The sequence below is a fragment of the Dreissena polymorpha genome, chromosome 1 (genome assembly GCF_020536995.1).
Source record: "Dreissena polymorpha isolate Duluth1 chromosome 1, UMN_Dpol_1.0, whole genome shotgun sequence".
NCBI lineage: Eukaryota > Metazoa > Mollusca > Bivalvia > Myida > Dreissenidae > Dreissena > Dreissena polymorpha.
The window spans coordinates 75537625-75553021 of NC_068355.1; the positions used below are offsets into that span (position 1 = coordinate 75537625).

At 36.9% G+C, this 15397-nt stretch overlaps 1 protein-coding gene across 1 annotated transcript in view; it reads right to left on the reverse strand.

Annotated features, from left to right (window-relative positions):
* Positions 1-10329: 10329 nt before the first annotated feature.
* Positions 10330-15397, reverse strand: part of LOC127835693 (beta-hexosaminidase-like) — a 10093-nt gene continuing 5025 nt past the window's right edge. Inside the window, exons 3-8 of the mRNA XM_052362134.1 lie at positions 15007-15141; positions 14561-14645; positions 13234-13468; positions 12545-12794; positions 10697-10840; positions 10330-10464 (exon numbers count right to left, since the gene is read on the reverse strand). Of these exons, the coding sequence (XP_052218094.1) occupies positions 10386-10464; positions 10697-10840; positions 12545-12794; positions 13234-13468; positions 14561-14645; positions 15007-15141 (928 nt within the window). The 3' untranslated portion in view covers positions 10330-10385. The remainder of the gene's footprint in view (positions 10465-10696; positions 10841-12544; positions 12795-13233; positions 13469-14560; positions 14646-15006; positions 15142-15397) is intronic.

Genomic DNA, 15397 nt, shown 5'->3' on the forward strand with positions numbered 1-15397 from the left:
TTCTGAATGACTTCGAAGATGCTTGTTTTTATAGTTCTTACCTTTTAATGTTGTCGTTTTGTCATCTTAAACAGGAACCCACCGCGAGTAGTCGTGTCAAGCGTTATTATAGTATAAACTATGCTCATCAAATTTTATTATTTAATAAGCACAATTTAATATGTCATATGTAATTTATCCTGAGCTTGTTATGTTGCGATTTTTCATTGCAAGTGACATTACGACTCGCGAAATGTCACTGCACTGATCTTTAAAGCATTTATTCAACTTTGTACTCACATTGGTGATTGGTAATATCCATTGCATGTAAACAATTCCTACTTAGTCAGTTAATATGTTTAATCCTTTCCTCATTAGATGCCATTATCCCTGTTCAATCGTAAAACTCCTTTGCTTGAAATCATGTTTTTGTCAGCCGTCAGCCTTCTTACTTCCTGTGTTCGAAACGGTTGAATTGTTCCGAGTCAAGGTTGTCGGCAATGAATAGAAAGCACTTACATCATTTCACGGTATTATGTACCGCCCTTGTAAATTGCCATAGTTCAACTGCGCTCATGTTTAATTCTTATTTAAAATCCAAGATGGCTGTCATTTGTCAGTTTTACTCAGTCAGTTGTTAAGTTTACGTTCGAATGTATTTAAGTAATACTGCACGTCATTGACCAGTTGTTTCGTCACTGACCACTTTTTGCCCATGTATTCCTGGTCATTGGTCAATAGTTGGTCAATGACCACCTTTCAACAATTTTGTGACCACTTTTCGCCCCAGATTGGTCAATCCCATCTCAGAGTATATAAGGAGCCGATTTTTTGCTCCGATTCAGTCTCACTCAGTTTTTCTATTGGAACCACCTCCACGTCATTTTTAAAACAGTAATAACTTAAAATTCTTTCGAGTACGTGGTTTTGAATGAACATTATAACTTTTTAATGGTTCTTATCTTTACACATCAAAGTTCAAGTAACAATGTAGTTTTAAAAGTAACTATTTTAAACGTAATCTGCATATATTATATTAATGCATTTTTGTGAATTGATCTGTCTTTGACCAGTCGAATATATTGAAATTTTTTGATATCGCTACATTGGAAGCAATCTGTATCTGTTTAAAAGGATCAGCGTAAATAATACGCAGAATTTGTTATCCAGTGGGTGCCTGCATACGTGTAATATCGACTTTACTTGTATAATGTTAAAAGTTGAAGATGAATGGAAATAGTGAATAAATATGCAGTTTGAGAACGTAAATTATCTTAAAGTCATTTTATTAACAATCCAAAATTTACTAAGCCGTTGTGAACGCGATATATCTGTGAAGTAAAACTCATAGATCTACACAGTCAGTAAAACGCTACAATATTTCAAGCATTTGCATGATCAGCCTGCATTTATTGTGTTCCCCATTGAAAGAGTTTGCCCTAGCGCATAACATGTGTTGCTAGTAATAACAAGGGGCTGTTTGTAAAACATGCATGCCCCCCCATATGGGCTGTCCGTTGTAGTGGCAGCCATTGTGTGAATACTATTTTTGTCACTGTGACCTTGACCTTTGACCTAGTGACCTGAAAATCAATAGGGGTCATCTGCGGTCACGATCAATGTACCTATGAAGTGTCATGATCCTAGGCAAAAGCGTTCTTGAGTTATCATCCGAAAATCATTTTACTATTTCGGGTCACCGTGACCTTGACCTTTGACCTTGTGACCTTAAAATAAATAGGGGTCATCTGCAAGTCATGATCAATCTACCTATGAAGTTTCATGATCCTAGGCGTATGCGTTCTTGAGTTATCATCAGAAAACCATTTTACTATTTCGGGTCACCGTGACCTTGACCTTTGACCTACTGACCTCAAAATCAATAGGGGTCATCTGCGAGTCATGATCAATCTACCCATGAAGTGTCATGATCCTAGGCGTATGCGTTCTTGAGTTATCATCCGGAAACCATTTTACTATTTCGGGTCACCGTGACCTTGACCTTTGACCTAGTGACCTCAAAATCTATAGGGGTCATCTGCAAGTCATGATCAATCTACCCATGAAGTTTCATGATCCTAGGCGAATGCGTTCTTGAGTAATCATTTAAAAACCATTTTACTATTTCTGGTCACCGTGACCTTGACATTTGACCTAGTGACCTCAAAATCAATAGGGGTCATCTGCGAGTCATGATCAATGTACCTATGAAGTTTCATGATCATGGGCCCAAGCGTTCTTGAGTTATCGTCTGACAACCACCTGGTGGACGGACCGACCGACAGACCGACCGACCGACCGACATGAGCAAAGCAATATACCCCCTCTTCTTCGAAGGGGGGCATAATAAATGTGTATCAGCCTCAATAATATTAACCAAAACCAATTTCAAATTCAATAGTCACTAAGTATACTGTTTTTTTTTTCTTGGAATCAGACTCGACCATGTCTCAATAAGAATTATTAGCATTGAGATGCAACGAAGCATAATTAGTTTGAATCAAATATCAAGATACATATTTAAGAGTCATCATATTTTTATTGGCAATGGTCCACTCATATGTAGCCATAACATATTGTACCGCTTCCAGACACACTGTACGTTGTAAGCTTGTCCATCTTCTAGTTTACATAGTCAAGACTGTCTACAAACAAAGCAACAAGCTTGTTATGTTTGCACACAAATATCAATTTCAATCATCTACACGAGCTTTGCTCTGTGCAAAGGTGATTTAATACATGTGCGTAAAGTGTCGTACCAGATTAGCCTATGCAGTCCGCAACTTATCATATCCGTGTTACATTAAGTCCCAAACTGATGAAAAACTCGCGTCCTAAGTAAAGTGAGATATTGGGAAACATACTTTTAAAAATGTCTCGGTGATTGACTATGCCCTATTGTCCATCATTTTACTTAATAATGTAAACGAGTTCGAGATAATTGATGTTGAAGGACTTTTATCAGATGGCCATAGCCTGTTATCTATCACAGAAAATCTACCCTTTGATGTAACCCTAATCCCGACCACAGAAATAAACACTAAAAACATACCCCGCCCCCTAAATGGAATCCTAATAAACTAAACGATTTTGTATCCAATATAGACAATACACAAGTAAATGAAATACTAGAGCTGCTGAATAACCGCCTAAATAATGACATACAAACATTTTTAAACACAATTACGAATAAAATCTCAAATCTTTTCCAACAGTCTGCGCGTGAATCGTTCCCACGGCAAATTAATAAACAACCACGTAAAACCTCCAATTTAAAAGTTGCACCAAAACCATATTTTGGGCCTCAATGCCACAAGGCAAGAAGTAAATATAACCACGCACGGAAAGCTTACCAATTACACAAATCCCAACTAAATAAACATAGCCTAGATTCGGCCAGCCGTTTACTGTAGAAAATAAGTAACGGTCAATGAATGCCTCGAAACCCAAAGAATATTGGAATATTTTAAACAATATAAATGAAAGTAAAAAAGTAAATGAAAGCCCGAATATCGAACAGTTTTTTTTAAATTCTTTAAAGATACTAACTCAACTACACATCCCGATATATTGCCACCAGAACCGGATGAACATGGCACACCAGAAACACACAATGTCGAAGCCCTGAATACACCCATCACCTGCAGGGAAATTAATGCAATGATTATAAAATTAAAAAGATGGAAAAGCGCCATCGCAATTTGACAATATTTTAAATGAATTCCGTAAGAACACATCTTTCAAAATGCTCCCAATATATTGCAGTCTTTTTAACACAATTGTAGACACCGGAATCTTACCTGAAACTTGGTTTATCGGTGCAATAAAACCCATATTTAAAAATAAAGGATCAAAGCTCGATCCTAACAATTACAGACCGATTACAATTTTTAGGCAAGCTATTTACAGCCGTAATTAATAAAAGAATCAACACTTTTCTAGAAGATAATTAATTACTTCATGAAAATCAAGCTGGATTTCGCTCTGGTTATTCGACATGCGACCATATTTTTACATTAAATATGCTTATCCAAAAAATAAGGGCTGCAAAAAGAAAATTATTCTGTACATTCATAGACTTTTCGGCTGCATTCGATTCTATCTGGAGATCAGGTCTTTGGCACTAAATACTTAAACTGGGCATACAAGGTAAAATATTCACCGTTATCAAAAATCTGTATTCTAATATTAAATCGAGTGTTTCTCTCAATGGTGAATTATCACAAATGTTTTCTAGTTCTTTAGGAGTGAGACAAGGGGAAAATCTCTCTCCTATACTTTTTTCAATATACATGAATGATCTTGATGCCTTCTTACAACAAACGGGTGATGGAATAAGTCTAGAGGTTAATATAACTAATTCATTTCCTTATATTACTTGTCTTGCTCTATGCAGATGACAACATAATCCTGAGTGAAAATGAAGAGGAGTTCCATAATAAACTTAATTTCTTTTATAATAACTGCAAGACTTGGAAATTAAATATCAATTATTCCAAAACTAAAGTTATGGTCTTTGATACAACTAAAATTTCCAAATATAGTTTCCAAATTAATAATCAATTGCTCGAAACAGTCAAAGAATACAAATATCTAGGAGTTCTTTTCTCTTCATCTGGTAGTTATTTCTGTAGAAAATATTTCGTGGGACAAGCTAACAAGGCATTGTTCAGCTTATTCACTAAAATAAATAATCTAAATTTACCAATTGACCTGCAAATAAAACTATTTGACCAAACTATAGTCCCTATACTTACATATGGTTGTGAGGTATGGGGATATGAGAACATTTCCACTGTACTTTCTTACGAAGAATAACTAAAGTTATGAAATCAACGCCAAGATATTGCTTACATGCAGAACTCGGAAGATACTCACTCGATATAATTATAAGAACAAGAATGATAAAATTTTGGAACAAGATAATAACAAGCAAACACAATAAACTGTCATTTTTTATGTACAAATATATTATCAACTCAAATATAGACAATAAATGGACTAACTTTGTTTCCAGTGTCTTACATTCTACTGGCCTTTCATTCTAATGGTTACAGCAAGAAAACATCTCGACTAATAACATACAAAAGCAAGTCAAGACAACTTTAACACACCATTTTAAACAGGGTTGGAATGCTCAGATACAATGCTCCGCAAAAGGCAAAATGTACGGATTATTTAAAAATAATACCAACTTTGAACATTATTTAACATCCTTACCACAATCACTCCGACTAAGTATGCTACATTTCCGTACAGGCAATCATCTATTCCCAGTTGAAACTGGACGCTTCTCTCAAAACTTCATATCTCATGAGAATCGGAAATGTAACCTCTGTAATAAAAATGACATTGGGGACGAAATGCATTACCTTTTAATAGCCCTTACTTCAGAGAAAAGAGAACACAATTAATCCCTTCTTATTATACGCACCGCCCAAACGTCATTAAATTCCATTGTCTAATGTGCACTTACAAACCTGTCACACTTAAAAACACAGCTTTATTTATGAAACACTTAATCAATGCCTTTCGGCGCTCGTATTAAATAGTTACATACCGTAAGACACATGATTTCCTTTGAGTAGTATACCTTTAATACTTTAGCACTAATGACCCACATTATAATATAAAACTTACCTTCCTATGACGCACGAAATAATCGAAATGCCATAGTTAAAATGTCCACTCGTACACGTTTACAAACAGTCTAACTCAGTCATCAATGAACTTAAACACTACACTGCCTCATCATGTTTATATAACGCGCCCGTGAATGAATTGTCTTTTCTCGCTTCTAATAACCGTCCCCTAAGTACAGGGGCAACATAAAGGGTTATACACATGCTAACGTTGACATTTCATGAACTGAAATCCCTGAGAAACCGAACCGAACTATTTAATCGCTTAAAAGTTCCCCTACGGTTACCCTCCCAAACTTTACTTTTGATGGGAGAGTACTCCATTTATACTAAGGGGAATTTCCTACATTCAATCGTAATTAAATTTTGAAATAGATATTGCAATAGTTAATCTCACTACTGAAAGACATGCACATGTATGTATTATACATAGTAAACGACACAGCGTGTAAAATAAACTGAATTTGAAGAATTATGTTCCACGGCTAATGTTAACTGTAATTCTTATATCTGCTTCTTCAAGCTGTATAATCACAACAACCATCATCATCATGACCATCATCATTGTTGTCGTCATCACATCGTCATCTCGATCATCGCCATGATAACTTTTTTCATCATTATTAGTATTATCATACGTATTATCGTTGATGTTGCTGTTATTACAATTTGTTTTTTGTGTGTATTTTTTTCTAATTAATGCTGACGTTGTTAATCACGAATCATACCTTTGTAAATAGAGCGTATCCACATACAAGTATTTAAATAGTTATTAATCGTTAAGTATTAATTGTTGTTATTGTTGCTACTATTACTATCAAGTATTATTATAATCAATGTTGCTGTTGTTAATCATTAATCCCACTTTTGTAATTGGAGCGTATTCAGATAAGTACCAATTTAAATATTTAACACCTACTGTTTCCAAAGCTAAATTTTTCTTTCTTTATAGACAATATACTGTTTAAATAACCATTTCGCTACTGACCCTCTACTTGAGACTCTCCACATAACAACCACTTTCCCACATGAGCTTCTATGATTTATCGTATATAATACTGCTTGTTTGATATTTGTGTAATGATTTATCGTATATACTACTGTTTGTTTGATATGTGTGTAATTCTTTGATAAATAAGCTCACATGTTATTACAAAATGTCACTGTTTTGTATCCTGTGAAAACGAAGTTTCTGTTCTGTTCATAAGTTGCTTAGGATATTTATAATATGATAATTGTTGATCAAATATTGATCGCACACGTGTTTGTTATATTTCAAGTGCTAGATACTTGCATACATTGTCATTGTCCTCAGTACTTAACAACAGGTACATCTTCTGGGGGTCTTTTCTGGTACGATGCGTAACTTTACGGACGAAAATGTACGTACGTATAAAGTTACGTACGCTTTTCTGAATGCGTAAGTGCGTTTCTATAAACCGAACGTAGCGTAAAACTTAGTTGCTATGTTTGAATAATCTCTAAACAGAAGTCTGGTGATTGCCCGGACCTTATAGAGAACATTTGAAGAAATTCATAAAGTAGATTTAATTTGCTTTCTCTAACAAACTTTCGGTAGACTAAATATTTATACATTTATCCTTAAGGAGTAACTTATAAAGAGAAAAGTTCTTTCCCCTGTTTGCGAAATTGCGATGAAAAAGGAATCAACTGTAAAAAAAGTTCAATATCTTGATTCTTTTAAAATTAAGTGTGGCCATTCTGTGTTGTGCTGGATATGCTCTTTGTTAAAACAAAAGAGATGATTCTTACTGAAGCAAATCTTTTACGAAGGTTAGTCAGATATATGAATGGATAATACTGAGAAGACAGGCATGTGTATTGTAGCTTACACATCTGAATTTACAGAAACATTATCAAGGAGTTTCCTGACAGGAATTCAATTTACTGGAAGGGTATCTTTGATAATGTTTAGTGCGTCACTGAATTACAAATGGAATGTCCTATAATGAGAAGCGCAGGCAGCAATATCATAAATTTGCCCCCCCCCCCCGGGACCCTACCCCCGCCCCCCCCCCCCGAGCTTACCCCAGGGGTTCCAGATTGTTAAATGTACACCTATTGTGTATGGTTTGACTTTTCAACAACGAATATTGACAAAAATTCATAGTTTGAAAAAATAACCCTCGTATAGGTATTATATATACACAAGGTATGAAACGCACTATATGCCTATTGCTCAAAGATTGTGGAACAATTGACGTGACCTTTTTCATCGAAAACACACATGTTCACATGCAGTTGCCGACAAAATGCAACTGGATTCGTTAAAAGACAGTAAATGCGACGCGATTACACTACTAACCGATCTCCTGCTCGGCTAATTACTTTAATATTCAATAAAATTCGAATTGAATTAATATTAGCACAGACTACTGTATAATTGTCCTTCATTGACACATCAGTATAATATAAATGCAACTATTTACAAAAACGTAGATTATACAATTCAAATACATAATTCTTACAGAAAAGGTATACGTTTACCCATGTTTACAATGAATCAATTCTATCACTCAGCAAACGTCACATTTGTTGAGTTCAACTTGGCGTCTTGTGATGGATAAAGCCTTGTTCAAAACGAAAGTTGAATGAATTGTCAAAAGGAAAATCGAACAAATCATAACAACAATCGATTCGAACATGTAAAATTTCCTCTTTTAGCAAAACTCCAATCCACAATCGTACACAATAGATCCTGCACAATCAACGCAGGATTTCCGTTACAGTATCTTCCCATGCCCTACCAAGATCTTAATACAGATAAAGGTTTAAATTAACTAAAATGATGTTGCGCTCGTAGATTTCGTAGTCTACGTTCGGTTCTCCGAAATATCGGTGCATACGCCGCCATATTTACGCTAAATTACTGAGTTACGTGAGCCTTTGAGCACACGTAACTTTACGTGCAAAAATACGGTAAACGTAACTTTCCGAAGTTTATAGAAACGCTATTAACTGAACGTTTTGCACTTACGCATGATTTTTGAACGTACGTAGTTTTAAGAAACGGTCCCCGCAAGTGCTTAAAGTGTCATCCCAGATTAGCATGTGCAGTCCTACCCGGCTAACCAAGGACAACACGTAACACCCAGACGGAATATTTTCGATTATAAAATCCACAACAGCAGAACGTGTCGTCAATGCAATGATTTGCCTGTGCGCACTGCACTGGTTAATATGGAATTACATTATGCGCACATGCATGCAGCCCAGTTTTCTCAGAACGCGTGTCGTGACTTGTTTGCGGAGGTATGACTATACAAAGAATGGCAATATTTAATCACTTCTTAGACTTACTTGGTAAACCAGAAACAGTTATTGACATGCGTTAAAAATTGTCTCATTCGTTTCGCCATTTGTTACGCTGAAATAACCAAACAAAGCCCATATACGAGGAACGTCTGTCCAAAACGAGCGTGTCCACGAGAAACACCAAATCCCATTTTAAGCCGGGCTGCAATATTGATGCGTCAAACACTTTTGAGGGAGGACGCATGTCCGTTGGGTACTAAAAATACCTTCAGTTTACTATGCCTGAATTTAGAGCGTCAATATCGTATCAGTGACCAACATGTAATTGATTGATGCATAAAATAGCAATCATGAGATGAAATGCAAATACACTAGTTTTTCAAATGATTGAATTAATTATGAAATGACATATTTGATTTCATTAATCATTCATTTTACAAACAACAGATCACTCTGAATCCAAGCGCGTAGCTGTGCGTAGGCAGTATGGGCACGTGCCTGCACATCATTATGAAAAATTGACAAAGTAAAAATGCTATAAAACAAATCGATGGCTATTGGGGTTACCCATAGAGAAGTCAAACATTAAATATTTTTATATTAAACGTGTTTAACGCGTGCATATTCAAAACTTAGAAAGCAAACGTAGCGTTTGTACTCTAGTCAAAAGCACCCAAATTAAGAATATATAGCGCATTTTCAATATTATGTATCTTCTCAAGCGTGTGGACGTAAACAGCAAGACCAAGAGGTCATTCGATTGAAGGTCCGATGGAGTCTTATGGCTGCAGACATACGGCCCAAAACACTGCTTGATGCACTGAACGCTTGTGGAAGCGCTTTCCCACTTATTCAGCTGATACAGAATTAAAAGATTTCCTAAGTTTACTAAGGTAAACTTAGTAAATGAAAAACAAGTGTGCAGTTTACAGCAAAGTTCTTGCTTTATTGTAAAAAATCGATCGAAAATCGCCTTCAGTCATAACTGACGTTTGGACGTCGAGAATTACACACTGCGATTTTTGGGGTCATATTTGTGAAACGTTTAGCTGTTTTTGACATACTTGGTGGATTTTCATCAAATGAAAGGTGTTTAATCATAGATATCTTTTCCGACGTGAGAGATTGAATATAAGCATACTGGATATGATTTTCACATACATGCATCATATCGTTAACCCACGTTTTACGTCAATATCTTTCAATCTCTTTCAAGTGTGTCGCAGCCAAAACTCTAAAAAATTTACAATGTATTACAAATGTATGTTTCATTATTAGATGCATTATGCTACACGTAAGAATGAACCTACATATTTAGCTTTTCGTGTGTAAATATTTGTGTTCATAAATAACTTTCAAGGATAGCGTTGGTAAATCACTTTATTTTGAAGTAAAGCTGTTAACAAAAAACAAAACGTTTTTATTGGAGTTTATGCGGATTCGATTATATCATGTTGCACTCGTTGTATCTATTCTTTATAAGCTGTGCTACGCATACGAATTGACCTTCGTTGACACATTCGCTTTCAGCTCCACTGTTCGAGAAACGCGTCCGTCGACCGGGGTCCTGGCAAACACAGGTAACAAAGTTTGTTTAATGTTCATGTATTTACAAGTACGTGTTAATTCAATTCAATATTGAAATTGTGAAGTTATCAAGCAAATGTATGAACATACAAAAATGATATTAAACACTGAAACAGTTTAACTATGACCATCTAGAGACAAACGTGGTTGTTCCTACACAAAGAGAGAAAAACAACAACAATAACAACAACATAGCGTGACTTTATACACACCTGACCCGGAAGTTAAAGGTATGTTGACCGTTGGCCAGCTTCCGCTCTTTAAACTTCTTCCACTTCTGACTCTTGTCGTCCATTATTTCGATCACGTGACCCGGGTAGCGCGCGTTCGCCTTCAGCGTGCCGTCACTCTCGACCCTAAAACAGACACGTAGTAGTGTTTGCAGGAGCCTGATTTAGGGCTGTGTAATTTGGCAGATATACGCAGTCTTATTCATATATTCTTTTAGAAAAATTACTAAATAATGAGCTTATAAACCAGTGTATGCGATAATATCGCATTTTATGAATTATTACATATACATTTTCAAAATCCACAAGAAAATGGCTGATAAAGAACGCGCATTTTCGCAACATTACAATTTGAAGCATCGGCTGATGGCTAGTAGCAGCATAATTATGCATATATTCAACGCAGCTTGTATTAACACTTTGCAAAACGTTGAGTAACTAGAGCTACTTAATGTTATTTTGAGCTAATGTTTTTTTTCACAGCCTTTGTCTTTAACAAGCATCATGTTATGGAGGGTTGGAGAAAAATATCCTGATACTTTCATATGTTTGGGTAGGGTCCTTTTAAGGGCTTTGTTATTGATCGGGCACCACAAAGAGAAGACCAGTTAGTGAGTTTGACTTGCTTGTTTACGGATTTGAACACTGTTCACACACTTGTACATGAAATTGTTTAATAGAATGATGTTATTTATTGACAATAGAAAAAAATTAGTATCCTTAAGGGTGATTCTGATCATTTCTCAGTCCATGATACCTTAAACAATTTTGGATGACCCACTCATTCATGTTTATGGATATGGCGATTTGGTAACCTTTGTAGTTCTTCTTAAATGCGCTGAGCTTTTATGATTACAATCGTACAACTCAAAGTTATTCCTTATTAAACCAAAGTCCATTCTAAAACAAGAAATGTGTTTGTCAGAAACACTATGTCCCCTTCTGCGCCGCTTTGACTTAGTATTTTTGACCTTTGACCTTGAAGGATGACCTTGACCTTTCACCACTCAAAATGTGCAGCTCCATGAGATACACATGCATGCCAAATATGAAGTAGCTATCTTCAATATAGCAAAAGTTATTGCAAAATGTTAAAGTTGGCGCAAACCAACCAACAGACCAACAGACCAACCAACCAACCAACAGACAGGGCAAAAACAATATGTTCCCCACTATAGTGGTGGTGGACATAAAAATTAAGTATCAAGTTTGTCGATAAAATCTAATTCAATCTACCTTATAAATTGTAACAAACACAATACCTATTCACATCGACATCAATTTACGTGTTTTTGTGGCTAAATGATTTCAATCTATCTAACAGAGGTCCCGGAGGTGCAGAACGATTGGTTGATTGGACGCGAAATCTATCTGGCCTAGGATTCCGGATATATTCGATGTATACATAAGCATACTTTCGAATTCGGAATACTCGGCCTATTCCATTGCAAAAACTTACACATTTTGGTGAACCAATAACGTGTTTAAACTTTAACTAATATCATTATTTTGCGGGCACACCGCATCAAGTAAGTTATTTTAATTTGAGCATTCAGGACCAATCTCTCTGTTTGTGTATATTTATGCCAAAAAAATAGTTATTGTTTCTCATTTTAACAATTAAAGTGCCGCCTGGAATACGGACGGAAGAGTTTCCATGAAATATCTTGTTTCCAGTTGTAACTCCCAGCGACAGCTAGGGTTAATAGCTGGAAGTATGATTATTGCTACTAGTAACCTTTGCAAACTTTTTCCATTTTGCCATATTTTTTTAACTGAACGAAACATTTTAAAACGTAGATTTTAAAACGGAACCTCCGGGAAACCTACTTCGCTCCTGGCGGTTCGACAATGTACATTATGCCCTTCCGCTCCAGCCTGGGCAGCTCCGCGTAACCGAGAACGTCCGCAAAAACCTCCCACTCCTTGTCGCGCGCCGTTTCACGTGACGGTGACGTCATAGTCTCCCAGTCGGCCCGGTGCCAGGCGCGTTCCGCCAGGGCGAGCACACGCGGGAACGCCATCTCGTGAAACTGACCTTCCGTGCGCATCACCTCCGCCCACATGCACGCCTGCAAACCTGTGAAATTAAAAAATGATCTTGGTAACTTAACATAATCCATTGAGTGTGGCAGCTTTGTAGTCTAGTACGGAGCATCTCCTGGCAACATATTAGTTTTGGTTTCGGGAGAAGGGTATCACTACGTGTCATCAGCTTATTTACCAAAAGAATGATTACTTTTTCGCTATTGTCTTTAATTTTTCAAGAGCTGCGATTTTTTATATGACAGAATCATTTGAGTCTGAATAAGCGTTATTGTGCTAAATACTGTTAAAAACCTCAGATAATATTAATCAACTTCGAGATAAGCGAAGTTCAACTGTATTATAACAGAACTAAATTGTCATCAGCCATTTTATTCATATGCATTCCAGTTTTCACTGTTCCCGCCTATTCTCTTGCGATTGCGCAAATTGTTGAGTCCGAGAAAATTGTGTTATTTACGTAGTATACGTACCAATGATATTCTCTGTCTTTTTTGGTTTCGGGCACGTGTTTGAACCACATATACTCTCCTCGGTCACGGGGTTCCCCATCCGTCCAGGTCCCAGGTTCGCGAAGATGTCGTCCGGCATTAGACCGAACACCTTCCGTGTGTCTGTGAAGCGCGTGGCCCAGTAGAGCCCCCGGGATTCCGGATCTGGCTCCTGCGGCTGATCGAAGTACAGGTGCGTGGCCAGGGGTAAGATAACCTACGGTTATACGTAAAAAGAATTGATAAATGTAGTTTTTATACCGCTTATAACTAGAACTTCTAATAATAGTGAATAATATCCGCCAACGCCGCAAACAATATAGCTCGATAACATAGACCTGGCACTCGTGAACCCAATTGTATGCATGTATTGTTTACTTTATTTGCATTTTTTTTGTTCTTTTACGTTTTGTACGAGACCCAAACATGATTAGATTGACACATGTTGTGTCTGCGTGTATTTCGAAGTTCAAGAAGTCCTTGCGCGATGCAGTATGTGGGGACCCGGATTGTGCCGAAAACTCCTACCTTATCAACTTTTCGACGCACAAAAGTTGGCACGAACTTTTAATTAAAGCTCTCATTCCCAGCCATTGTTTATGAAATATGTTTTCTCTTAATATTGGTTTGGTCGTGTGTTGTAGGGAAAGCTGGGTACCAGTTGAAAACGCCGCCTGTCCAGTATGGTAACAACAATAAAACCCACAGGCTTCTGGGAACGGGAATCGAACCCGGATCGCTAAAGTGATAAAATATGTCAATCAAAGACGCTGATTAATCCGTGATCATACTGTAAGATACAGATGTTCGACAAACCTCTTTAAAGGTAACATGACAATAAAAACAGTTTCCATAGGGTTCCGTTATAAAACTGCAAATTTAAGGCATTTGTATTGCCTTTCTTATATATATCAAAGGATGCAAGTCTGGTATCATTTTAGAGACGCGAATGTCCTCTTGCAATAATTACAATCAAAAAGCTTCGTTTGGAACTAATTTGAAGGCCAAAATGCAAGCATTCTCGGAATAAGATTTTCGGTTACGAGTTTTCGACAAAAGCACAGTACTTCAATAAACGTATCCCAAACATATTTCTACATTGGACCATACATATACTAGTATGCAGATATAAAGGGATTAATTGGATTTATTTTATACAACATAGTGTTATTTGTGTTAACTTAACTGGAAAAAATACTTTCGTACAATAAAACAAATAGAAGGATATTGTTTTGGAGATGTTCGTGGAAACAAAGAAGATATTTGTTTGACACTATTTTGTATTGTACGCGTTAACGAGTTGACGAACCTTATAACCAGCATCTGCGAATTCAGCCGGTCGCCTAGCGAACGTGGTATCCCATCTGTTATTGCACGGATAGACGAACACATTTCTGTAAATGTAAATCAAAATCTTGGAATAAAAAGGGCGTATTTGTGCCTGTTGATTGAACTGTTCAGCAATGTCCAAAGCATTCAGTTAACAAAACGTATTTGCACATCGGACGGTTTCTGTTGCGAATGACAGTTCATTGTTCAAATAATTTTAATGCTTATTTAAATATTCATAAATGGCAAGTATATAAGGCTATTATGTCTTCTTTGTAATTCAGAGGTTATTACATATGTATAGTAAGTAGTGAAGTTTCGGAGATTACCTGTAAATAAAATCTGATTTACACACACGTTTTTGTAAATTAGACGTGCGGTTCGGTTACAAATGACAAATTTCGTGTTGATACATTTCGCACTTACTTGGATTTGTAGTCCGTAATCGGGTTCGGTTTTTCGTCTGCATACACGCCGTCCTCCCAGACGGCCAGATCGAGATTCTTTTGGGCGACGATGTCCGAAGCTCTCCGCATGAACACGCGCTGAAGCTGCTCGGTACTGAAATACACGGAAGACGGATAACTACAACGGGCGAGGCATGGTCAGGGGTGATAACACCAAAAAAGGGTTAGGGTAAGGGTTAGGATTAGGGGTCGGGTTAGGGTTAGGGTTGGGTTTAGGCTAACCCAAACCCTAACCCGACCCCTAACACTAACCCAAACCCTGACCCTAACCCTCTAACCCCCCCTTGCGCAATACCATACCATGCCTCGCCCGTTGTAGTTTTCCGTCTCCCGAAATACACACATGCACT